The 27,353-nt window shown below is 37.3% G+C and overlaps 1 protein-coding gene across 1 annotated transcript; it reads left to right on the top strand.

Moving 5' to 3' along the window:
- The first annotated feature begins 2,064 nt into the window (after positions 1 to 2,064).
- LOC101742213 (heat shock 70 kDa protein cognate 5-like) lies at positions 2,065 to 18,785 on the top strand. The gene is given in 14 exon segments (NM_001309586.1): positions 2,065 to 2,237; positions 2,450 to 2,505; positions 4,491 to 4,578; positions 5,024 to 5,261; positions 6,902 to 7,063; positions 8,025 to 8,115; positions 8,241 to 8,403; positions 9,961 to 10,116; positions 11,840 to 11,986; positions 12,935 to 13,175; positions 14,385 to 14,594; positions 15,590 to 15,777; positions 16,190 to 16,330; positions 18,630 to 18,785. Coding segments are annotated over 14 exon segments (2,073 nt in total). The 5' UTR covers positions 2,065 to 2,135; the 3' UTR covers positions 18,720 to 18,785.
- Positions 18,786 to 27,353: the final 8,568 nt, after the last annotated feature.

Below are 27,353 nucleotides of genomic sequence, written 5' to 3' on the forward strand. Positions count from 1 at the left end.
CGATCGATGCCTTTTTTTCATACCTACTCGCTCAAGGGGCTATTCCAGTTACACGAGGTTTGGTGGGTCAGCAAAGGCATGCCGGTGTCGGCTATGATGCAATGCCATGTTTCTGCCTCAAAGGGCGCAGCCGTGATACAATAATACTGGAAGTACAAAGTGGCAGGAGTTAAAGTAGCAGCCTCAAGGTGACATTCAAGTTGTGACGTCAAAACAAAGCGAAAACCAATAATCTGTTTACATCTTATTCACCCGAGTGCGGGTAGCTGGTTCTCTGAGTATTCACCAGCGTACTGCGACGACAACTAGTAATTATTGCTGGGAAGACATCTTGTATGCACGCGTCATTGGGTACCAACACATATAAATACATACTACTATAAATACTTTATTATATACGTTGTATATAGCTGTTTTGTTCATAACTTAAAATATGATAGATTGAATAGCAGCACTAGATTTACTGGTATACGAAATTATAGACATATATAAATACAAATATATACACATAAATAAAAACCTTAAAACTACTTTAATATGCCATGCCCCTAACGCCATCTGTAAATTATAGGTTTAGGCGCATTGTTAATATTAACGCCTGAACGATGATTGGCTGAAAAAACAGTTTAATCGATATGATTGGAAGCTGTACTAAGATTTTTAACATAGGCCTATCATTGAACGTAGCCGTCAAATATTTGAAGAGGTTTCTATTCTGGTCTATGGAAACGAAAACAGACTGCACGATGTCAAATTTAGGATGATAATTTTGACAGCTCCGAGTGAGGATGTGCTGGTGTATATTCGTCAATGAACTTATTCGATCATCGATATTTTTCACACGGAGCTTGCAATCGATTACTTTTCTTCTTAGTCGTTACATAATTGTTGAGGAACGTGGCTCTTCTGTAATGTTCTCACTGCTTCTTTCTACGTATACATATATTTTACTGGTTATCGATATCGATGGATATTGCTAGTTGCCTGGTTACGTAAGCCGAAAGGTCAGAACATAATGCGAAACAAATATTGCTATTAAATTAATAATTTACTAATTTATGCAGGAAAGCTCTTCAATAAAAACGATTACGACTCATTCGTATATTTATTTTATCAGTCAGCCTAGTTAGTATTCATACCGCGAGTTTTGAAATGATGCAGCATGATGAGTGATGACACATAGCAGGGTAATCCTTAATGGAAATATTCAAGCAGGAGTGATGCAATGCGGTATCCAACGGGAACTGTGCAAAAAGGATTGTCCTTTTGGAGGTATACGACAAAGGAGAGATCTTCCCCTGGGCGGGTGATATTGCTTGTTAGGTCGACGGTCCGAATGTTGTTGTTCGGTAATTATTTTGTATGCAAGCTTATCTTGAAAATGCTGTAAGCGATTTGTAAGGCATTTGTCTAATATCTTGAGCTGTATGATGGCTATTCAGTCCTTTATTTTTGGAGCATCCCACACATTCCACGTGGGTAGCCAATATGACGCTGAAAGGAAATTAATATATTTTATATAAACAAAAATATATATTGCCCTAAGTACTAACATTGCATTGTAACATTGTTCATACAAAAAATAATACAATGCCACACGACTGGCAATAATCAAAGTGCCATTATGTAGTTAAAAAATAATTAAATCATTCATTAGCTAAAAAAGTAATAGTTCTTTTTCTACAAGTTTAGTAATTACGCGATAGATGATCCCAAATAACCTTAATTTTTTTTAAAAAATAATACAGTTTTAAACTACAGTTAAACTACAATTTTATTTGTTTTATTTTTTAAATTCAAAACCCATATTTATAGTGTGTGATTTTTATTATCCATGGTACTTCATTAAGTGAGAGTACCTGTAATTAAATGCAGTCTAACAATAAATGAGAAAATATGTGAAACTTCATGTAAATATACATACGAGTTGTCAAAATGATCATGCTAACTGTGACAAAGTATAAAAACGAGAACATTCCAGCCGGTTTTTTAATTTTTTCATCTGGCAAGAAACTTCAAAGCAACCCAAAAAAATTTAGAATCGTTCTTCGTGAAGTTGCGTCACCCACATGTCCTGTTAAATGTGATTAAAAGCCTGAAAATAAAATAATATAGTATTTTAATACGTGATAAAAATGTTGAACGCGACGCGGGCATTCGGCCGAAAGGCTTTAGAGTGCACCGGATTAAGTTCAGACCTGTATACGCAGAGAAATTTTTCGTCAATTTTGAAAAGCGTAAGTAACCATTTAATTAATTAAAACGAATGATAGTTGGACTTCAAACTAGTTATAATTGTTGAAATATATCTTTGAATGCCTTTGAACGTTATTACAAGTTCTATTTTCTTAATATTCTGTTAAAATACGATCGCTGCGTGGGGTCACATGGGATCGGAAAATCTGACAATCTGTCTTGCTTGAATGATTGATTTTCTCGCATTTTCCAGAACGCAACACCCACAGTTCCTATTTACCAGCGACATGGCGTACAATTTAGAAACAAGTAAGTGTTCCGCCTTTTTTTGTATTTACTCAACATTGCATCATAACCTTATTGCTTTAATATCGACCTTTGAGACTCGTAAACTACTAATTAATTCTCGAACATCATAGTTAATAATATTTCCAGGTCTCTCGTCTTTTGTAGCTCATATTGAGTCGATTTTTATGGTTAGGTCTTAGGTTATAATTCTAGATGTTAAAGTAGAACTATGTACTTATCACATTTTCATTAGGTAATTATTGTAGATGAATTGCTAGCAAATCAAATATTAGATCTTTCGGCAATACAAGAACAAACAAAATAAATTTCCACTATTGCACAACTACCTCCTTTTAGAACTTATCATAAAACAATCGCAAAAATTGAGTATGTAAAATGTAACCATGTTTATCGCGAAATGTATTAGTCATGGTTACTTTTCAATTCAACCACATAAAGTTGTGTTTTGTTATAAAAACCTCATTTTTCATTACTTTCTTTGAGCACATGTCAAATACAACCCAATTTAATGTCTAATAACCCAAAACAAACTGTAATGAAGATTGTGACCCAATATGAATTGTCTCCATGTACTTCTGTCCAACCCCAATGCAATATATCTCTGTAGAGTTTCTTATGTTGTCTTCATAAATACTTTTACACCATCATATTTGAATTCGGCTCCTGGAGCGCTTCCTTATTTCCAGTTCATACTTTATATGAAAAAAGTTCTGCCAACAAGGTTTCTAGAAGAGATTATTTTACTGTTTAAGAATTTAGAACACTTAGTTGATTATGACCTGTGATATACTTTTTTTAGTATACAAACTTGATATACACCAATTTACTATTAAATAATCTGATCCCAAGCATAGAGGTTTTGAAAAAAATCGTCAGTTTTTAGTAATCTGAAAATATTTTAAATTTACAGTTAAATTAAAAATACAATTAGACTAATAAGAAATAAACATGTTTTATTTGATATAGAAACTATGAGGATTGATCTTCTTTCTATTACATAATAATTTAGCTTTTCATAGATTCCTGATGTGCATACAATGATAAACCATAGAGTAATTTCAAAATATCTTAGTTTTTACAAAAATTACATTTTGCTTTAAATAGTGTTATGTATCCTAAAGCAAACTAGGTTTACAGTGTTAAGAAATGAACATAGATAACACGCATTTAGATAAGTTAAGATGTTGAGTGTTTTACAATCTATTTAATGTCCATTGCTTCATTTTAGGATTCAATAATAATCTTCATATGAGATATTAAATTTAGGCTATAAGACTTATGTGAATATGGTTGTTAAGAGAAAATATGGTAGTATTTACAAACCTATTTCATTGTCTGCTCTTTGGAATGATGTTGAAGAAACTGTATATGTTTGGTCAAGATTAATCATTAAAGTTAAATAAAATTACTTCCTGGGAAATAATGTTGAATGTGTTAAAAAAGGTATGAGTGAGATTTGTATTTTAATTTGGATGGAGGAATATGAAAAAAACTGCTATTACAGCCATTGACATGCTATACTTTATTTATATTCACATTAGGGGCAGACGGGTCTATGTTTGAGAGTTTTTTTCTGATTAGCTTTGATGTGCCTGCCGCCCCCTATTTTTGCAAGACAGTCATGCAATCAAGTTTTAATAGGTGGGGTAGCTGTTGTACTTTTTTTATTTGTAAGTCAGTGAGATTGTCTATCGCTCTGAAGCAGGGGTTCCCAAACTTATTTTGTCTAATGCCCACTCTGAGAATACATTTTTAGCGTCCCCATTTTTTTCACCTACTTCAAAACCACTATAGCGAGAGCTCAGTCGGTGTCTAAGAGTCCTCACAGATGAAATTACAAATCGCCTCCCAAGCCTCTACAAAACGCCCCCATTTTTTTTTCTGGGTCTCTTACCGCCCCACTTTAGGTCTACAAAGGCCACAAGGGGGCGTTATCGCGCACTTTGGGAAAGGCTGCTCTAAAGCAATCTGAAAACCTTGTGCAGGTCTGAGGGTGTTCGTGGAGCCGTCATTGGAATCGATCTGGGCACGACAAACTCGTGCGTTGCCGTCATGGAGGGCAAGACACCCAAGGTAAACTACCTACATGTTTCAAATTTAACATCAAATTGTAACTAGTGAAAGTCGAAGGATCGAAAGTCGATCATAATTACTGATGCCTCAACAATTAAATTCGTTTGACGCATTGCCTTTTGAAGTTTTGAATAAACTAATAAACTGTTTTTTAAAAAAGAACTTCGTTGATGAACAGAAGAGAAAATTGTCCTTAACTTGGTCTGTTTATCCAAAGACTGAATTTCAAACTTTAACACACTTGCCTAATGACATTTGTCCCTTATTAAAAAAAAAGCGATATCTTCGACAATTTAGTAATTTTGTCTTGAGCCCACTGTCCACTGCAGCAATATCATAAAACTTAAATTAAAACTAAAATTCTTTATTGTTTGTCACAAAATCACAAAAACACCTGCATTACCAATTAATTTAATATACTTATGAAACCATGTTAAAATTATAGGTGGTGGAAAACAGTGAAGGCTCTCGGACGACTCCCTCCCATGTGGCCTTCTCGAAAGAGGGCGAGCGTCTGGTCGGAATGCCCGCCAAACGGCAAGCGGTCACGAATAGCGGTAACACGTTTTACGCGACGAAGAGATTGATCGGACGTCGATTCGACGATCCCGAAGTGCAAAAGGACATGAAGAATTTGTCATACAAAGTAGTCAGGGCTTCGAATGGCGACGCCTGGGTGCAAGGTGCGTAGCTTTTAAACACAGTCTAAGTAAACTAATTGACCGAATACGATTTTGAAGATAGCTCTCTAAATGATTAATATACAAATTTTCCCCAGTCACCTCCTAATAAGGTAGTTAATCCTTTGTACTCGAGAGGTAACTCTTTCACCCAACAGATTTATATCATCTACTCTCAAGTGCAAAGGGTTAATACTTCTGCAAAAAAGAAGACTAGAGAATGAATATAGTGCCATTGGGTTTGAGTTCAGTTGCAGAATAATAAAAAATTTGTATATATTTGATCACAGTAAGTAGTGGTTAATACAAAATGCTGATAGTCAAATGCCCACTATTCCACTGTTACAAGTCGACTGCCTTATATATGTATTTCAATTAAAGTGGAAATGTAATTACTATTTGTTGTTACATGACTGAGCTTGTATGACTGACATGGCTATTCTGGTGATGTTTCTTTATAGTAGTGTATGTAGTAACAAGTGTATGTAGATAGGTTTCTTACCCATGTCGTCATAATAATTAGAATTTAAAAACCAAAAAATTGTTACAGAAATTTGCTTTTTTACATTTTGTATTTGTGCATCGCCGATCAGTGTCTTGGTTGAGTATCGAGTACACTTTTGCAGCGATGCTAGAGCGACTCGAGGTCACCAGCTAGCCGGGGCACACATGCCTTAGGCTTTCCTAGATACCTCGATACATTTATTAATACATAAACAAAGTATTACCATTCAAATAAACAATTCACAAAGTTTGTAAATATTTAGGTTAATGTTACAATTAGATGTCAAACTATAAAACATTTCTTAGAATATGCACATAATATTGTCTTCTGTTTATTTTTTTATTTGCCAATAAAAAAACAATCATTGACTGCATTAAATAATAAAGCAGATAATTTTTTAAATTGCTACTTAATTTTAAAAAAGTTTAGGGAATATAAGACTGCCATAAATAAAAATTTAAGTGTATTTGTAATGTAAAAAGTATCATTAGTTTGTCAAATAGATATGAACTTTGAAATGCATCTAGAAAACAAAGAAATAAAACTGCAAATCCCCCAAACTACTCTTTCAATTGGTAAATAGCTGATCTTGAAAAGCACATGGCCAACTTTCATTTAAAAAAAAGATGGTGTACAGATAAAATTAAATAAAACCTATAAAATTGTGATCAATATCTCATTTCTTTCGGAAAGTTATTAGTAATGGACAAAACATGAGATAACAATTATAAAATAGCATTTAATTGAGAATTGACATGTATTTTCTGAATAATTAAAGGTTTTCTCCTCATGTAACATACATTATATGGTTTTCTAATTCCTCCATCTTGCGTCGTATTCCTTATTACTGAGGGTCGTGACCACCCTTTTGGATCACCTTCGCACGCACGATCTTACTTCGTCCGTTCTTGTCTCTGGCGGTGTGGAGGGCGTTGTGAAACGTGGAATCAAGAGCGGTGCGGATCTGGTCGGACTAACGTATTGGGCTGCACCCCAGAGGTCTTTTCCCATCTACCTTACCAGTCACGATGAGCCTCTCGAGATTGCTAATTATTATAGTACTTATTTTTAAGGTTCTTGCAAATGTTGATTACATGTTGAAAACAGTTACCTATATCTATTATTTCAATAATTGTAGGTACTGATGGCAAAGTATACTCTCCGAGCCAGATTGGTGCATTTGTGTTAATAAAGATGAAGGAAACTGCTGAAGCATACTTGAACACAAGTGTGAAAAATGCAGTCATAACAGTGCCAGCTTACTTCAATGATTCCCAGCGTCAGGCCACAAAAGATGCAGGTTTGTTTTGAGTCCGTGTTGTGAGTCCCAGTAAACACAGTCACTTTTTGTTTGTGGAGACAAAAAAAAAACCACCAAGTACACTATGAAAAATATGTATGTATTAAATGTCAATGTGTATTTTTTACATGAGTTGGACAGGAGTATTTCCAAGAAATCTCAATTAATAAAATAGTTTACTTTATAGAGAGTAATAAATATCTTCATATATCACTTGTAGACATACATACTGATAAGAAGTAGTCTTATTTACACAGCTCAGCAAGGATAAAGGAGTTTCCTTTAGATTTTAAAAGCTTAAAAGAATGGAACCTGGAAATTACTCACACTTGTTATTGTTAATATGAGGATGAGCTTGTGACCCATGTGGTGCTAAGTGGTCACTGGAGCCCATGGATAACAACCACGTTAATGCCGCCACCCACCTTTAGACATCGCACCACCCGCCACTGGAGAAGAGTTCATTCATCCTACCTGGAACCACTGCGTTCATCTGCAGTGCGTTTCCAGAGTTATTTTTTACCACATACCATCCGGATTTGGAATGAGATCCCCTCCATGGTGTTTTCCGAGCGCTTTGACATGTCCTTTTTTAAATGAGGCTTGTGGAGAGTACTTAACAGCAGACAGTGGCTTGGCGCTGCCCCTGGCATTGCTGAAGTCCATGGGCGATGGTAACCACTCACCATCAGGTAGGCCGTATGCTCGTCCGCCTACAAGGACAATAAAAAAATACATGTTTGACAGATTTTATACATAGTATGCATAGTTTGAACTCTTCAACATTCTCCTTAACCATTTAAAAATGGACAGCCTGTGAACTTTTTCATCCAACCGTTATCAACATATCTTCCTATGAGGGTTTTTTGTGTGGAGAATTTAAGCCTAAGTTTTAAAATACTATTATTGTTAATTGAGTACTGCATGTTTTAACTGGATTTTTGAACAATGTGTTATTCAGGTCAAATCTCTGGTTTAAATGTGCTACGAGTTATCAATGAGCCGACTGCTGCTGCCCTCGCTTACGGTATGGACAAGACCGACGACAAAATGTAAGTATTTCTTTAAAAGCATGTTATAATATAGGAAATATTAACCTAGTTTAAGAAATCAGTCATAGGTCATTATTATAAAAATGTATACTATACATATTTACTTCTTTGTATGTGTTGCACAGAATAGCGGTGTATGACCTCGGAGGTGGAACCTTCGATATCTCGGTGCTGGAGATCCAGAAGGGAGTGTTCGAAGTGAAGTCTACCAATGGAGACACTCTGCTGGGAGGTGAAGACTTTGACAATGTTATTGTGAATTTCCTAGTGGATGAGTTTAAACGTGATGTGAGTATATTTGTGTTGACTGGGCATTTTCATTTAAACAAAACTACAAGCATTTATCAACTATCTTAAAAATTGTCAGGGTATATGGCATACAACTCAAGGCTTTACTTGCAACTTCAAAAATTATACAGTGAATGGAGGATCATACACTGAGAAATGTATGGTACAGATTTCTCACCAGCACATAAATATGTGTGTATGCCCATACTAGATGTGGTGCACCACCACTGCCTAGGTATATATTACCTTGTAAAAAAGGAATTACATTCAAATGAATTGTCTATAAAATTAACAACTTGAAGCTATAACAAAAACCTAAAATGAACCTTACCTTTTATGGTTGTTGCAATGTTGTAAGAATCTGCTAAATTAGTCTGTGTGCTTGCTGATAAGCACACTACTGTTCTTCAAGAAAGAGATGCCTTGACATCCTCACAACACCAATTTGTTTAATCGGGTCAGCTGAGGAATGGCTTTCTTTGGCACCAGTGGTAGATATTCAACAGGTGACATGATAAGTACTTCAAAATATATGACTGAACACAAAAGAAATGGAAATATGCACACACACAGCTGTAAGGACAGCCTGTATGATGATAAGATCTTTTTCACAATTTGGTTGACTTGCAGTATTGCAGTAATTGATATAGTTTAATTTTAAAAGAGCTCTCGTATAGAAAAGGTCATACATAATAATTCTAGTAATCCTAGTTGGGCTATGAGACCAAAATAATAAAATTGTATTGTCATCAGTCATTTGATAAATTTTTAAATTAATCTGAAGTCTTGAAGCCATTACATACATATACAGGACGATGCATGTAAGCGCATCAATAAAACATACAGTTGTATCACTGTACACCTATTGTTCTTGTACAAATTTCTTTTCTCACTTTTTACAATTGAAACATTTTCGTACGAACTTTTAGTGTAATGTATTTGTGCATCGCCGATCAGTGTCTTGGTTGAGTATCGAGTGCACTTTTGCAGTGATGCTAGAGCGACTCGAGGTCACCAGCTAGCCCGGGCACTCATGCCTTAGGCTTTCCTAGATACCTCGATACATTTATTTCATTTAAAAGACTTAAAATTATTGAGACAAGAATTAAGTAGAACAGTTCTTTGCTTTTTCTTTCAAAAAAATAAAGGCAGTAGTGCAGCAGGGTTGAGCAACCCAACTGTGCCCATATTCGAATCTCGCAGCCCTCTATCAATATTTTTAAATAAATACATACTTGACAGTGACACGTTCTTGAATGATTTCTACAGTTATAGTGTATAAATATCAAACATGCAAAATTTCTAAATTATTTTGTAAGTGAGATTATTTTGTCTTATTACTACAATTACAACAGATCTTAACTTCCCAGGCTTGATGATTGGGCTAGCCGTTGGCAAATATTAAGTTTTCAACTTTTACTCCTTAATATCAAGAGGAGCGTCACAAAAAGAGAGACTTGAGATCATCATAATAAAATGGTTTGACGTTGACCTGGCTCAGTGCCTACAAAGTTACAGCTTACCATTTCATTAAAATATCTGTTCTTTTGTCAACAGCAAGGCATTGACATCCGTAAAGACGCTATGGCTATGCAAAGGCTGAAGGAAGCTGCTGAAAAAGCCAAAATTGAATTATCAGGGTCGGTGCAGACTGACATCAACTTGCCTTACCTGACTATGGATGCATCGGGACCCAAACACATGAACTTGAAGGTTAATATCAACTTTATTATACTTAAATAATTAAAGTTGTAAGTTATTTTTATTTTATTTTGACATTAATGGCTAGATACGACAAATGTAAATAAATTTTAAATGCTTGTTTTAATGTACATCAATCATGGCGCAGCCGTTGTACTGTTAAAACTGAGATCTTACAACTTATGTCTGTCTGCAGGTTGTATCATAAATTTAATCGTTGTCTGTGGGCTCCAGTAACTACTTAACACTAGGTGGGCCGAGAGCTCTTCCACCCATTTAAGCTTTAAAAAATATTCGTAGTCACCATTTGAAGTCTTGAGTGTGGTTTTTGTCTCATAAGTGCATCTAGAAGCAATAACACGGGAGATATTTTATCAGTCTAATTTCAGCAGTTCATATGACAGCTTAATACTTAAATGGTATCTGTAGCACTATATACCTATTCTGCGACATGTAAAACATAGTGTCCTGCAGAAAGCCTCAGTGCTTATATTGAATACAGAATCAGCAAATACTCGCTATTGTTAATTTAAAGAGTGGGTTAAACTGTTCTGTGACATTTTAATTTTTTTATAAAATAAGTTGTGTAATTTTTATTTGGAGTAAGTAGAAAAAATCTGGCCACGAACTACAATTCCTTGTATTTATGGGAATTTACATGCTATGATTGTCTACAGCGAAACAGTCAGGAATTTTGGCTTAAAGTGTGGTACAGTATTGTCTGCGCGCCAGCTCCGAGGATTTTTAACGAATGTTGACGTAATGAGCTAGTGTTGTAATTAGTCGATATTGCGCTATCGATACTAACACATCTTAAGCCTCTGTGCGAGTGTAAATTATAAAATAGTTTTATGAGGGTGTTATGTACTTGAAAAAAAAACAATTGATCACGTATGAATTTCATTTAATGAACTGATTTTTATTAAACAAAATTAACGTGAAATCTTATTAATTACTATCGCAATCAGATTAATCAGTAGTTGAAGAATTTGATGTACTCCTCTTGATGTCACTCTCCTCACATACTTCAATAATAAATGATTCGACAACGTCCTCCATTAAGCAATCCTTTTGCCAGTAATATTCCTCTAATGCTTAGACATGTTTATTATGCTAGTGCTCGCCATTCCTTTTTCATCAAATTAAATAGCTATTTGTGCAAACAAAAAGACTTATAAGTGTAAGACTATTTATATTAGAAAACACACGTAATTAACACTGCTATCGCGAAATTAAAAACGAGTCAGTAAGCGTGCTCTCACGTTAAGGTCAACACTAGTACTGGGAGAGAGCGGGGTATGAAGCGAGGGTCGGGCGCGGTACACGCCCGCCCGCCTCCTCAGCCCCCGAATCCTCGGAGCTCGCGCGCGGAGTATACTTACGCAATACAACTGAGAATTCGACCTCATGTCTCAAGGTAGTTGTGACATTCACCCTGATTTCTAAGGGCTCTGGTGACACTCAACACTGGCTGTAAACTCACTCAACCATCACTATGAGAAAAAAGCTTATTGGTTTTTTTTATCATGTTAATAATTACTAACGCCTTAATTAACTTTTCTTCGTTTTTTAGAATCAAGTGAAATGCATCATGTATATTGAATGTCACATTACACACGCGGATCATTAGCTAGAATTTTCTAATACCAAGGCATTCTTAATCATACAGACTCAACTTAATTTCTATAGCTAACAAACATTATATGTAGTTCTGAAAATAATTGCATACCAACAGATGACACGCTCGAAACTAGAATCTCTAGTTGGGGATCTAATCAGGCGGACGGTGGCACCGTGCCAGAAGGCCCTTCAGGATGCCGAAGTGCAGCGATCGGACATCGGTGAAGTTCTGCTCGTTGGTGGAATGACGAGAATGCCTAAGGTAAATAATTTTGTACATTTAGACTGACATCAAAAGCAAAGGCCTTACTGTAAGTGATGTCAATTACAAGGTATCTGCCCTGGCCCGTTTTTACTAAAAGGTGCTTTTAATCTGGCCTGCAACGTTTTAAAGTAAGCTTACAAGAAAATAAAAAGTTTTATTAAAATATTGCTTTATATTATAAATTACAATTTAAATAATTATGTGGTGTGTAGAACTTGGTTCGCTATCACCATTCTATTAATTACATTTATTGTATTATATCAGCGATTACAAACCTGTAGCATGCACACGCATGGGGGTAGGTAAAAAATATGTTGATAATTGCAGAAGTACTGAATACTATAATACTTAATGTTATAATATTATATAAACTTATAATTAAACATAATTATAATGTCATGTCTGCAATATTTAGTTTAAAATAAGGTGTTAAATTGCAAACATTGAGTTTGTAAATGGTACATTTATTTGTATACCTCCAGTGTCTGTTAAGAGAAAGACTCATTGTCATGAGTCTATGAGATTACCAGGGGAAGGGTAACTGATAAAAATGAAAATGGTTAGTAAGAGTATGGGAATGCAAAAAGATTGAGAAGCACTGGAGTATATGAAAAGGCATCAAACAGCACAAGTTGACGTTGAACGTTCAATGTTTGGCTCGACTGCCCCGTGGAGGCTGGTGCCAGAACATCATGCAGTTATATTCCCCGCTTGGACTAGTCTGGTGCTTTCGGGTTATAAACTAGCACACATTTAAGGCAGGCAGTGATATGCTTGTGACTGCATTGCTGTTTTCCACAAACATATACTCAAAATTAACAGATTGCACTTGCTCTGCTTCGAGATTCGTATTGTATAGATCTGTATATTAAAATCTATCTTATGGGGTGAACCAAAATATAGTACAGTATAGTAATGTCGAACATCATTTTTATAAATTTCCAGGTCCAACAAACAGTACAGGAAATATTCGGCAGGGCTCCGTCTCGAGCCGTGAACCCCGACGAGGCCGTGGCGGTGGGAGCCGCTGTCCAGGGCGGAGTCCTAGCGGGTGACGTCACTGACATCCTTCTCCTCGACGTGACTCCACTGTCACTGGGCATCGAAACCCTCGGAGGCGTCTTCACCAAGCTGATCACAAGGAACACCACCATACCCACTAAGAAGAGCCAAGTGTTCTCTACCGGTAAAGGCTCATTTGATTCAATAGCAACATTCTCGATTGAACAGAAAACTAATTCAGTGTTTAAAAAAGCCATGTTTTTCATTAAAATATTTCAAATATACATTTAGTAGCATATGAAGTTTGAGGTGGTATATAATCACAAAAACAAATCACAATGATTATTTGTTCCAGTTTAATTGCTTTTCGATATATTACTGTGAGATTTCGTCTGATGGACTGCTATTAAACTAAGTTATGAAAAACAAAATTCCTTAAGGGCGAGTCGCGTGACTATATTATATATTATTTTATTTGCATCGAAATTTATCTAGCAGCTTGTTGCAATTGACAAGTTGTATATGACGATGCCACAGTGAGTCGAGTATCGCGCGAACCGAAGCGTTTTTGCGCATAAGGATGATCGTTATTCGTACATCTCTACAACCTGCTGTAACAGGGTACACGGCCACCAGTATAGTGTAACAGTGGGGGTAGGGGACTGTTGTTTGTTCTGTTTTAAAGAGTTAAGTAGTAGTATAATACAATTGAGCCTTTGATCTCATCTTCTTTATGTAGGTGTTGGTATTTAGGCGCTTGACATCAAGGGGTAATGCAACAAAAGGATATGAGATCAATAATCTATAAAATATATCAACACTTGAAAGGCAAACGTGACTAAGCGACAATGCGTGAACTTTACAGTAGACTAATTTAAACTTGTAATACCTGAAAAAAAATCTATTTTAACGAATCTAGCTGTAGGATTGAAATGATTTTAATAGATCTAGAAATTTTTTTTTTGCACATCGAATATTGTTATTGCCTATTATTTATGTACAAAGCAGTTATTGTCGCTTAGTCACGTTTGTTTGCCTTTCAGGCGTCGATATATAAAAATGAATTGCTGTTCGTTAATCTCGCTAAAACTCGAGAATGGCTGCACCAATTTGGCTAATTTTGGTCTTGAATTATTTGTGGAAGTCCAGACAAAGCTTAAAAGGTAGAGAAAATATGAAAAAACTTGGAATTAAATAAAAATGACAATTTTGTTTTCCCTTTGATGTGTGTCCGTAGGACGGATCCTTTTTTTTATGTTTATTTTATACAAAAGTTTAAGTCTTTTGTTTATCGATTGTCGCACTACGAAGTCTGCCGGGTCAGCTAGTATTGGATAATTGCTTAGTTTCTTAAAGTAAATATGCCAATCTGAACGTGACGCCTCGTCCCCAGCGGCCGACGGGCAGACGCAAGTGGAGATCAAGGTCCACCAGGGCGAGCGCGAGATGGCGTCGGACAACAAGCTGCTGGGGCAGTTCTCGCTGGTGGGCATCCCGCCCGCGCCGCGCGGCGTGCCGCAGATAGAGGTCGCCTTCGACATCGACGCCAACGGCATCGTGCACGTGTCCGCGCGGGACAAGGGCACCGGCAAGGAGCAGCAGAGTTAGTAACCACATCCTTACGGATCCATCAGATCCAATAATCTATGCATTAGACGTCTTCAGCTCTAACACTAGGAGCAGGCTTAGGGACCCCGGTAACCGTACTCGTCGAACTCAGCAAAGAGGTCGACGTACATCACCCATGCATCAGCCCGCTGAGTTTCTCGCCGGATCTTCTCAGTAGTTTGCGATTCCGATCCGATAGTAGATTCATTCGCGAAGCAGCAGCTCTCGTGTTGTAAGGTCTCGTTCGGAGGCGCTCGGGTAGCTGTTAGCAAATCCTACCCCTCCCGGCTTAGCCTTTGCTCGCCCACCTGTCCTAATGAAACTGGAAAGGCCTCCGGGCCACCAGTAATCTTTCAATCATAAAAAGTTGTAACATGAGTCCACTCGTAGGTAGGCCTTCTTGTGAGCCCGCGCGTACCGACCTGCCTATATCTGCCACGCAGTTATGTGTTTCGACTTGGGCACCCACTGTGCTATAAAACTGTGACTTAGAATTCATGTCTCAAGGTCGGTGAACGACGTCTGCGTTATAGATTTGCATATAAAACCCAAGTGACTGACTGCTGCGCATGTAAGCAATAAAAAAAAAACAAATCAGGTGGTGGGAGTGACTAATAAATATATTTAAAAGTTGTCGTGACTTAAAGGATCAGTTCTAATTAATTACGTACTTGAAAATTGTTCACGAATAACTTTTACACCAATGGAAAAATATTGTTTGATAATGTTTAAAACAGCTAATTTGTAAATGTGCGCAATTGCTGATTGTAGGGTGTTTTGGGGGGTACATCTGAATTTACCATCATTAGAGTACTGCTACACAAATCAATAGAGAATTCAGTTGCGTGCCTCGTAGTGGGGGAGGCATCGGCGTTATGATGTCTATACTATGGACAGTAACTCATGTAATGGTTGATGACGTCACCGCCACTAGTACCACTCGGGTCGTCGACCTTACGCCCCAGCTGATCCTCGGTTCTCGTTGCACAGTCGTGATCCAGTCGTCGGGAGGGCTGTCGAAGGACGAGATCGAGAACATGGTGAAGGCCGCCGAGCAGTTCGCCGCCGCCGACAAGACGCGGCGCGAGCGGGTGGAGGTGGCCAACCAGGCCGAGGCCGTGCTGCACGACACCGACACCAAGATGGACGAGTACAAGGCGCAGCTGCCGCAGGACGAGGTCGGTAGCGCTGCGGAGTCTTGACGACCTCCAGCCTATATCTATACTATAATATTATAAAGCTGAAGAGTTTGTTTGTTTGAACGTGCTAATCTCAGAAACTACTGTTCCTAAAGCTAGTATTAGATAAATCTATACTAATATATAAATGAATCTACAGTAGTTTTTACGTATGATCCGTTATAACTACTGAACCATGCATCCGATTGACTTGAAACTTGGTATCCATGTAGAAAATACAATGACATGTACTTAATGGATAGGCTAATATTTATATGAGTGTTGGACTCCCTAATAATAATGACAATAAATAATAATATTGGCCTCTGTTCACGCCAGGAAAATATTGTTCTGACAAGGGGAATAATGTATTGATATGTATTTGAATTTTGAAATGCCATTTATGTTGCAGTGTGACAAACTACGCGAGGAGATGAACAAACTCCGTGAGCTGCTCGCTAAAAAGGACACCATTGAGCCGGAAGAACTTAGAACAGCCACCGGACAGCTGCAGCAGGCCAGCCTTAAACTGTTTGAACAGGCTTACAAGAAGGTAGCGGGCTTTTATTTAAACTTTTCATTTTTATTGTGGATCCCGACGATTCCTAGTTGGTGTGAGGTATGTAACCATGGTGTTACGTGTTGGGGTTCAGAATAAATAAATACTATTCACCCAACCTTGGTAGACTTCCCTATGACACTTCCTCGCTTCTAGAAGTGATCAGAGTGTCACTTTGCTTCGAATAGAACTGGCTCTATGTCATCTGTCACGATTTTACAGTCGTTTTGATTATGTGTAGAGTATTCCAGAACATTCGAGAATGCTTTAGACTCTTCTTGTTGAGAACATTCTCGAGGCCTTTTTTTATTGTTTAGATGGGTGGGTGAACAAGCTTACTGCCCACCTTGTCTTAAGTGGTTACGGAAGCCCATCGACATCTACAACGTAAATGCCGCCACCCACCTTGAGACATGAGTTCTGTTCACCAGTGTGTAATCTGTGGTCACTCGGCGATTGCTTAACTCAAATGACGTCACATTCGATTTTAAAGCTGCGTTGTATCAATCTAAATACACAGAGTATGTTAATGGTGATCAAGTGATGAGGTAAAATACTAGAGGTCACACACACACTGGACCTGCATGGAGTCGTTTGTTTCCTCCCAAGTTTACCTTAAGTTTGAGAGCAACCATTGAACACAAAGCTTACATAAGGATGTAAAGTTTAAAGTTTACATAAAGATGTAAACTGTAAAGTTTACATTTAAAGACATTACGACCAGTTGAGAGGGGGGTGGGGTGAGGGAGCGGAGGGCGGCAGTAGAGTGCGCACATTTGAGCCATCCCAGAACGAGTGTCTCGGGTGGTCAAGCTCGTGCGCTACATCGTGTGGAGCCTAGTTATCATCCGGCTCTGTCCCCGTGGCGAGACGGACGATTTGTGGTTCCTACAGCTATACCCTTCTATCCTTCCTCGTAATGCTAGTAGTGGTACACTACCAATCAACCAACGTAATAATAATTAACATATATATTTTTTGTTTAATCAAAAATAACATAAAAAAAACAAAGGCTTTATGACGTGTGCGCAATAAATTAGAAAACGTATACGCCCGGCAACCGACGTCGTCTGACGAGCGACGTTACGTCTCAACGCTCTCATTTCTCTACCCTTTGATACCTAGAATCTTTATCAGCTAGCAGCTTTGTTTTATTAGATTTAATTTGATATACAAACATTATGAACACTAAATGTAACAAAGTATAACATCTTAACGCCTGCCTGAGACGAGGTTGCGTACGTGCGCGCGGCACCGACTAATTTTTCAATTATTTATATTTTTGTTTTATGGATTACATTATAAAACATTACATGATAAAACTTTCTCAAATGAATTAAATATTTTAAGCGGCGTCACCTTTTGATAGGTAACTTTGTGAAAAGATATTTCCGTATTCATAATTTGAAACTACTATTACTACTAGCAACAGTACCACCACCGCCATCTCCACTAATACTACTACTATTAGTACTACTAATCTTATTACTACTACTATTACTATTACTACCACTACTATTACTACTACTATTACTACTACTATTACTACTACTACTACTACTACTAATAATAATAATAATAATATTTCTCCTACTACTACTATAATTATTACTATTACTACTGCGCTGGCGCTATGACCCTGAAGTGAGTGGGTCTTGACCTCTGACAATAAATACCGTCATTCATCCCGGTTCTAGTCCGGCACTTATATAATTATACAGGATGTCACCAAAACGGAGCGACGGGCAGGGTAGTAAGTACTGGTTCAGGGAAAAAAAACTAAAATCGCGTTTTACTGGGCTAAGTGATAATAGGTATATTTATGAAAATGTAGAAAATCGACATTCTACATTGAGTTCGACACCTTTTACTGGGTCTGCATAAATGCAGAAGGCGAATAAACGAATTTGCACACTTAATTTAGTTTAAGAAAAATAAACATATTACAATAATTTACCGTATCAATCATGTAACCAGATTCGCACTATTTAATTTATAGTAAACTAGCGACCCGCCCTCGCTTCGCTTCGGAAACTAATTTATTATTGATTTCTCCACTATTCAATGGATGTTATTATACATATAAACCTTCCTCTTTAATCACTCTTATCTATTAAAAAAAACACATCAAAATCCGTTGCGTAGTTTTAAAGATTTAAGCATACATAGGGATATAGGGACAGAGAAAGCGACTTTGTTTTATACTATATAGTGATGTTCACCCGGCCACACATTACAATTTAGTTGTTTCATTAATTTTACCTTTTTTCATTTATTTTTTTTTGTTTCAAAGATGGCAGCTGAACGCGAAGGAAGCCAACAACAGCAACAGCAGCAGACGGATCAGACGCAGAGCCAAGAGAAGAAGGAGGAGAAGAATTAGATGGATTTCTCTACGGGATTGAGTGAAAACCAAATGTTTAGTCTAGGCTTCATGATCTACTTGTTGGTTTGAATGGGTATCGAAGCGGGACGCGCCTGCAGCATTGTTTTTTAATTATCAAAAGAAAATGGAGAGTAAATATTTTATGCAGACATTGAACTTGACCGTTAAAATATATAGAGGGGTGAAAGGCTATCATAGTTTAAACTTTGAAAAAAATATCACAACAAAAAACTTCCAACTGTTTGAACGGTGTAAACTTAATTGAAGTTCAATTAAAAACATTGAATTGTTGATATTGAGGCGTTAGCCATCATACAAGATATTCGACGGATGCTTGAATCTCGCTTAAGACATTTTCAAGATAAGTTTGAGTATATACAAGCTACGAACCACAACATGCGGACCGTCGGTCTACCGAGCAATAACACCCGATGCTAATACCAAATAAAACGGACCTTTAATTACAAAGATAATTGTCGCTTAAACCAAATAGCCTTTCACCCCTCAGTATGTTCCATTCGTATGTAAATATAATAATATAAAAAAGTCATAACAGTACTGTGTGTCGTTATGTATTGTATGTGACTGCTTGTCCGTGTCGCTTGGATCTACGGAAACAGCAGTTTTACAACTAGGAATATGACTATACAATATTATTAATTATAGTTTTGTCTCCATTGTGTCTTTGGTCTTTGGTGAGAATGTGAATATTTGTTAAATAAATCTTATCTAATTATAAACCATACGAAATCACAAGCGGTACGAAGTGAATATGAAATCTCGAAAGTATTCTAAAAATTCTAGTAGCAATGTTGTTAATGTTAACAAAATGATAATTTATTATTGTTCAGTGTCAAATTTGCTTAGATATTAGTTGGACTAAAATTGGGTTTTAGGATTTCATAAAAAAACATCTGCACTATAAACGAATTATTTTGTCACAGTTTAATTAATAATTCCATCATCATACGTTTACCTGCATGACCTGTTCATTTATTTTTGATAATTAAAAAACAAAATGGCAGATTCGATTATTTGTTAGTGATTCGGTCGTTGCAAGACGTTCTGTATAAATTATAGCTTTAACTTCACAAATACATAGATGTAGTTGCCGTAGTTATGAACGATTTCTGTTTCAATATCTCTGAAGCATTTGGAGTCTGATGAGAAAATGCGGAAAAAAATTCGAGTTACGTGAAAACAACAATAACTACACGTATGTTATGTATTAAAAAAATTGTAGGGTACATCGACATCAACGGCGCATCTTGTAATGTGGCATTTATTTTTTTTCATTACACTTTTCAATACATGGATGTGTCTGTACCACTGTCGGTTCGAATTAGAAACTCTTGAAATTTCAATTCTCGTCCATGAAGCATTTGAGGTTCTCGTGTCCTTAAGATGTCGAACCCCAGCGCGTTGTAAAAACACTAAAAATGTACGCTAGCGATTGTTGTAAACATGTTATGTTACAATTTAAAAAAAGTGCAATAGTTTTTTTTATCTCATAAAAAATCGACGCCATATTTATAAATTTCAAAAGTTAAATTAATTTAAAAAATGTAAATTGTACAACTACCCAATTGTTGGCAAAAATATATTTTAAACTGAAGAATGAAAAATGTACAAATGCAAAATTATAGTTACGATGTTTGTATTTAGTGCATTCAAATATTCACTTGGGTATATCTTTGACTTTTAATGAATATATACACAGCATATGTGAGTATTTTGTTGAAAATTGTCACATTTATTTAACCAACTTATATTTGACTAATGAACTATAGGAGTTTTTGCGAATCTGCTTATTGATGCCCTGAGCTCGACATTCGGATTCGTTTAGTAAGAAAATAAACTAATGCACTAGTGTTAAAGTTTATTTTTGTTTGTTTGCCAATTTGACTATCTGCGGTTTTGATTTTGAGAAATAAATTTCGTGTCGTTAATGAGTAGATCATTTTGCTACGTGCGTAGTGTAGTCCACGAGAACGTGCCGTATCTTGTGTCCATTCCGGTGTCGTGTCATCAGTTATGTTCTAATGTTATATTGAAATAAAAATTGTTTTTAATTTATATAATTGTTTTATTGCGTTCGAACTCGATGTGTAGCGATTTCGCGGTGGTAGATTCGGCGATGGGTAAGTGTTAGCAGTCTCCCCGGCTAAGCCCCGGGAGCCCGCCTACATGGTCGGTGAAGCTAGCATAACCCCGCGTGGTTACGAGCAGTAAATAAATAAAAAAGAAACATCCCAAGGGCTTTGGTAAGGTTGCGAATACTTGAGGCTGATTGACTGCCGCTGAGTTACAGGTTTTACCACCTTTTTTTTTTTTTTTTTTTTTTCCGGGCCGGGGGCCGAACCTCCTACGAGGTCCCCGCGCCTAGGGGGCGCGCGGGGTATGTGAGACTCAACGATCTGCAGGTGTTGAGAGCAGATCGCGGGCCCAAGGATTTTAGGGCCCACCCACTAAACGACTCCCCTGCACTCTTACACCCGACGTCCGATCTCCGTCCGGGGTCAGAACCCGTTCAGAGTAGGGGGGTTCCCGCGGTCAACACTACAACCAGACACGCGGCGCCACCCCGAGGACGCCCGACTGACGGGTCGTCGAGGCGATAGTCGACGACCAACGACGTCAGTCTCCGCGGTACGGTGGCCCTACCAGGCCGCCCGGGCGGTGCCGCTGGTGTTCCAGGATACCCCGCTGGGCCAGAACCAGCCTGCCGGGTCGGAACGCGATACACCGCCGACCGGGTTGCTCTTCAACAGTATGTTCGGCGACGACAGCGACGACGAAAATGCGGACCGCATCGCAGTCCGCAGCCGCCGACGCGCCGTCCCGTCCTCCTGGTGCCAGCGCGCTAGAGTGACGGTAGCGTGCGGCGAGGTTTTACCACCTAGTTCAAGCACAGATGAAAATTAAAATTATGATTGTGTTTCTATTTCTACGCAAACAATAAATATGGGCTCCAGTAACCGCTTAACGCCAGGTGGGCTGAGAGCTCGTCCACCCATCCAAGCAATAAAAAAAAAGGGCACACGGGGCCCCGAAGGACCGACAATTTCTCTCACACATTTATTCTCAAAACATTTTTGTCGGGCACATAACACCTTTTTTCACAAATCAGTAATCTTAACAGAAGGTATTTACAAGGCATATACTACCTCTAAGCAAGGCCTAACATAAATGTCGATATTGTTTATGGTTGGGGGAATCGGTGAATGATGTATTGAACTTTCAATCTGATAGGAATGAGTGGCGTTATTTTGCTTCATTTGATATTTAAAATTAAATAAGATAAACAGAAATTTTGATTTTTTCGTTTAAACTATTTCATTATGTCGAAAAGAACATATTTAAGTGGTTCACAAAAAAGGAAAAAATTATAGCTCAAAAAGAAATAATGGAAAAACTTCCAAAGCTCACTTCGTCTTTTACTGTTGAAGAAACAAATAAGCCGAGGGATTATTCATCCTCATCACCGCAAGACACAACAAGTAACTCTGAATGTCACCAGGAAAAAAAGTTACGTGTGACGAAAATGACATATAGGTACACATTAGATGCTGAACTTTAATTTCCAGCTTCTGTCCATCAACTTCAAGCTTCTGTGAATTAATAACTGCGAGCTTAGAGAGTGTATCTGTGTCTCCTGACCCTGGTACTTACTGTGACGACATTTTACCGGAAGAAGTCCGTGATATTTGAATTCGAAAAGGCCGACCGGTCGAACTTCTCCGAAACTTCTACAAGTTTTCCAGATTCAAATGTATAACGAAAACTAGATACTTGACTAAAAATATTTTTATTCGTAAATTGACGAATGGTGAGTCTTTAGAAAGAAAATGGCTCCTTTATTCACCAGCAAAGAAATCCGTACCTTATTGCTACCGTCTATATTAATACTACTACTGGTACTGAATATAATTTAAGTTCTCCTAATGGATGTAAAGATTGGAAGCATATAAATAACTTATTTATAGAGCATGAGAACAGTTTACAGCACAGGGAACTTATGATAAATTATGTTGCAAGAATGAAAACGACTGGACGAATTGATACTGAGTTGCTGTCCCAATATAATGCAGAAATTAACTATTGGAAGAATGTGCTTAGGAGGATTGTTGCAGTAGTGAAATCTTTGGCTTCAAGAGGTCCTGCTTTTCGTGGTGTTAATGAGACATTAGGATCGCAAAATAATGGGAATCTTTTGGTATGCTTAGAACTGATTAGTGAATTTGATCCTTTTCTTGCTGTTATCATACAAAACTGCGGAAATCGTGGAAAAGGATCATCATATTTATCGGCAAATATTTGTAATGAATTTATTAATTTAATGGGACAGCAAATTTTGAAAACCATTGTCAAAGAACTTAAATCAGCAAAGTACTCTATTAGCGTAGATTCTACGCCAGATCTGTCCCACGTTGATCAACTGACTGTCATAGTTAGATAGGTAGGTGCGTAAAAGACGGACAGCCTATTGAGAAAATTTTACCTATGGATGAACATAATGCGCAATATAGAGCAGATACCACTTTAAACTTTTTTGAAAGCCTTGATATTCCTTTAAAAGATTGTCGCGGGCAGAGCTACAACAATGCATCAAATATGTCTGGAAAGTACTCTGGTGTGAACACTGAAGTCAAGAATAAAAGAAGTTTGCGAATTTGCGATTTACTTTCCATGTGCGGCACATTTGCTAAATTTAGTGGGTGTTCAGGCTGCTGAGTGTGTTACTGAAGCAGGAACATTCTTTCAATTTGTACAAAAATTGTTCAATTTTTTCTCGGCTTCGACAAAACGATGGAAACTTTTGACAGAGCATTTAGGCGCAAATAGAGTCCTGAAGTATTTTTCAGAAACTAGATGGTCTGCACGCGCCATAGCTATTAATGCTTTGCAAAATGGTAATTTAAATATTTCTGAAGCATTGTCTTCAATTGCAAGTGACATCAATCAACCAGGAGACACCAGAAAGGAAGCCCAAAGCCTAGTAAAAAAAAATGGGAAAATTTGAGACTGCTCTTCTAACGGAAATATGGAATGATCTTTTGAGAGTTATGAATAAAGCAAGCCTAAGTTTACAGAATAGCACTATGACCGTGGACGTAAAGGACAATGCCCATTTTCTTAGGGCGTTTGGGCCCCTAAAATAAGTTGTCAGGTCATGATGGTTTTAACTTAATTTGATAGACAAAGCAATATCGTTTCATATTAAGAAAACGATTTTTATATTCTCACCCAGGTTTAAGAAAAATCTGTTTTTTTCTGCAGCTAAAATTAAGTTGTTAATTGTTTTCTTCGAAATCAATAATCGCTCTCATCATTATTTACAGTATTAAATAAGTTAATTGTGGTTAATGTTGCTAGAAATAAGCCCTTACGTACATTTATTATTATTATATCCTCATAATAATAATAAAATTAAATGAAAATCCGGAAGCCGGCAACGATATTGTTGTTGTTGTTTTTAAATTCACCAATAAGCAGGCAAAGAGCGTAGCCTATACAGCCTAGTCTGTCGTAGTTATATTTTTGTTTTTCAATAATAATCTGGGGTGTCTCTTTTTATTGCTTTTTAGGAGTTTTGACGTCAACTCGATGAATAGCACATTGAGTGAGCGTGAATTTCCGCAGACCTTTTATCTTGAAAAAAAAAAAACAGTCACTGCTATGTTAGCCACAGTTTTATTCCAATGCCTCAATAATCGTGACGACGTAACGATTATTGACGTTTAATACACAAAACAACACCCAATTTGTATATTATACATCACAATAAAAAAACATTAAAATAAACTTCAAGTGACGCTTCACTCGGGTTGCTGCCAAAACTCTCTGATCATATATAATAAGAATAGAATAATAGTAGGCCATTGAGATTTTTACTAATGGAATCAATAATATCTAAAATTATGAAATAATTCATGGTTTTAAGTAATAATTATTATTACAATATATAAATATTGAATTGAACAAAAATAAACTAAAAAGTGTGAATTATAACCATTTGCTATTTTTTTTTAATTTGTTGTTCAAGTCACAGACAGCTCTTTCGTTTGGCAGCTTAAAGGTTTACTACAAGGCTTTATGGGCTAAGCCCTTTGCCTATTGGCGAATTTAAAAACTATGGCACTCAGTTTTGGGATGTTATCAAATAAGTAATTTATTTTTTTGTAAAACAATGCCAGGGTGAAAGAAATGTTGATACATAAACTAAACAACGTGAAAAAATAAGGCATAGTTTTTCAAGTACATATAGTTTTGACATAAAGTTGGCCCACCTTTGGGCATTGTCCTTTACGAATCTCTGATCAGTTATGTCAATACCGCACGCAATAATTTTGATCAGTACGAAACGGCTGCTAAAGATAAAAACCCTAAGCTGACTACAAAGATACATTTGAAAGAAAAAGATATCGCAGCACACGCATCACTTTTTTTGAAGGATCATCAGAGACTGCACAGTTGAGAGGCAAGGAAAAGTTTCGTGTAGTGTTGAACTGTTTCTTAAGAAGAAAATTCAAAATCTACAATCTGATAATGGAGGCGAATACAGGTCTAAAGCGTTTGACAAATTCCTCAAAGATAACGGTATAAGCCGAAGATTATCTGCACCATATACCCCACAGCAAAATGGCATGAGTGAAAGAAAAAATCGGTCGCTGATGGATAAAGCCAGATGTCTAATGCTAGATGCCAATATTCCTGGCTTAATTTTGGGCAGAAGCAGTAAACACTGCAAACTATTTGATAAATAGAAGCCCAGCAAGAGCTCTCACAGGCAATTTCCCATATGAGAAATGGGTACAACGAACACCATCAGGAAATCACCTACACGTATTCGGAAATAGAGCGTTTATGATGAACAAAAAACCGAAGAGGAAAATTCACAGCCAAAGCCACAGAAGGAGTATTCTTGGGATATGCAGAATATACTAAAGGTTTTAGAATATAACTAGTTAGGTCATAAGTATTGTCACACAGTAAAAACTTCTCTTTTAGAATGCTGGCCACAAAAAAGTTTATTGAATTCGAATTTCGAATTGTTCATGAAAATAAAAATGTATACTTTTAGAATTTTACTCATTTTTAAATATGGAGTGGACGCTTAAAGAAGACCGTGTTGCAGTTATTGCGTTGCATCATTGCGGTTACGCGCCAATTCAAATTTTTAACATACTGAAAAATTTGAATATAACCAAAAGATTCGTTTATCGTACCACCAAACGATACAATAAAGACTCTAGTGTAGATGACAGGTCAAGAAGTGGTCGCCCTCGGTCTGTTAAGGACTCCAGCAGTGATAAAAGCTGTGAAGGCGCGAATTCAAAGAAATCCCAAACATAAGCAGAAACTGTTGGCCCTTCAGATGGGGTTAAGCAGAACCACGGTGAAAAGGGTGTTAAATGAAGACTTAGGGCTTCGGGCATATCGAAGAAAAACAGGACATCGTTTGAATGCTCGTCTAATGGACCTGAGATTGAAGAGATGCCGCGCTTTGTTGAAGCGGTACGCGGGAAAAAAATATCGGGAAATTCTTTTTTCGGATGAAAATTTTTTTACCGTAGAAGAGAGCTACAACAAACAAAATGATAAGGTGTACGCACACAGTAGTGAAGAAGCGAGCAACCGTATTCCGCGTGTCCAATGAGGTCATTTTCCATCCTCGCTCATGGTATGGTTGGGAGTTTCTTATTGGGGCTTAACAGAGGTACATTTTTGTGAGAAAGGTGTAAAAACGAATGCAGTTGTGTATCAAAATACAGTCCTGACGAACCTTGTGGAACCTGTTTCTCATACCATGTTCAATAGAAGGCACTGGGTATTCCAACAAGATTCGGCGCCAGCTCATAGAGCGAAGAGCACACAAGACTGGCTGGCGGCGCGTGAAATCGACTTCATCCGGCACGAAGACTGGCCCTCCTCCAGTCCAGATTTGAATCCGTTAGATTACAAGATATGGCAGCACTTGGAGGAAAAGGCGTGCTTAAAGCCTCATCCCAATTTAGAGTCACTCAAGACATCCTTGATTAAGGCAGCCGCCGATATTGACATGGACCTCGTTCGTGCTGCGATAGACGACTGGCCGCGCAGATTGAAGGCCTATATTCAAAATCACGGAGGTCATTTTGAATAAACTTTAGTGTCATAAGAATCTATGTTTTGTTAAGTTCATTTTGGTATATGAATGGTTACATAATGAATAAACTTGTTTCAATTATTTTACATTAAACATGTGACAGAACTTATGACCCGACTAGGTATATACCCGAAAGGAATGATGTTGTTATCAGCAGAGATGTAAAAGTAGTCGAAAAGATGCATTATAGCGGTACTCCTGCTGAGAAACCCGAAGGTCTTACTCCAGAACCTGAAACAGACCAATTGAAATTCCAGAAAAAAGAAACAACATTAATGAGAACTTACCTCTTCAGGAATCTAACCCCCTTTATTCCAGCTCTAGTCAAGATCATGTTGATGAACCATCTCCCTCAAGTGGAAGACCACAAAGGGACGTGAGACCACCAGCATGGACCAAAGATTATGAGTTAAGTCGCTGCGTGACCATGTTTACGTCAGAAAATAATGACGACTATGACTGCTCTTTATTAACATACAAAG

This window comes from Bombyx mori, chromosome 24 (assembly GCF_030269925.1).
Source record: "Bombyx mori chromosome 24, ASM3026992v2".
NCBI classification, from domain to species: domain Eukaryota; kingdom Metazoa; phylum Arthropoda; class Insecta; order Lepidoptera; family Bombycidae; genus Bombyx; species Bombyx mori.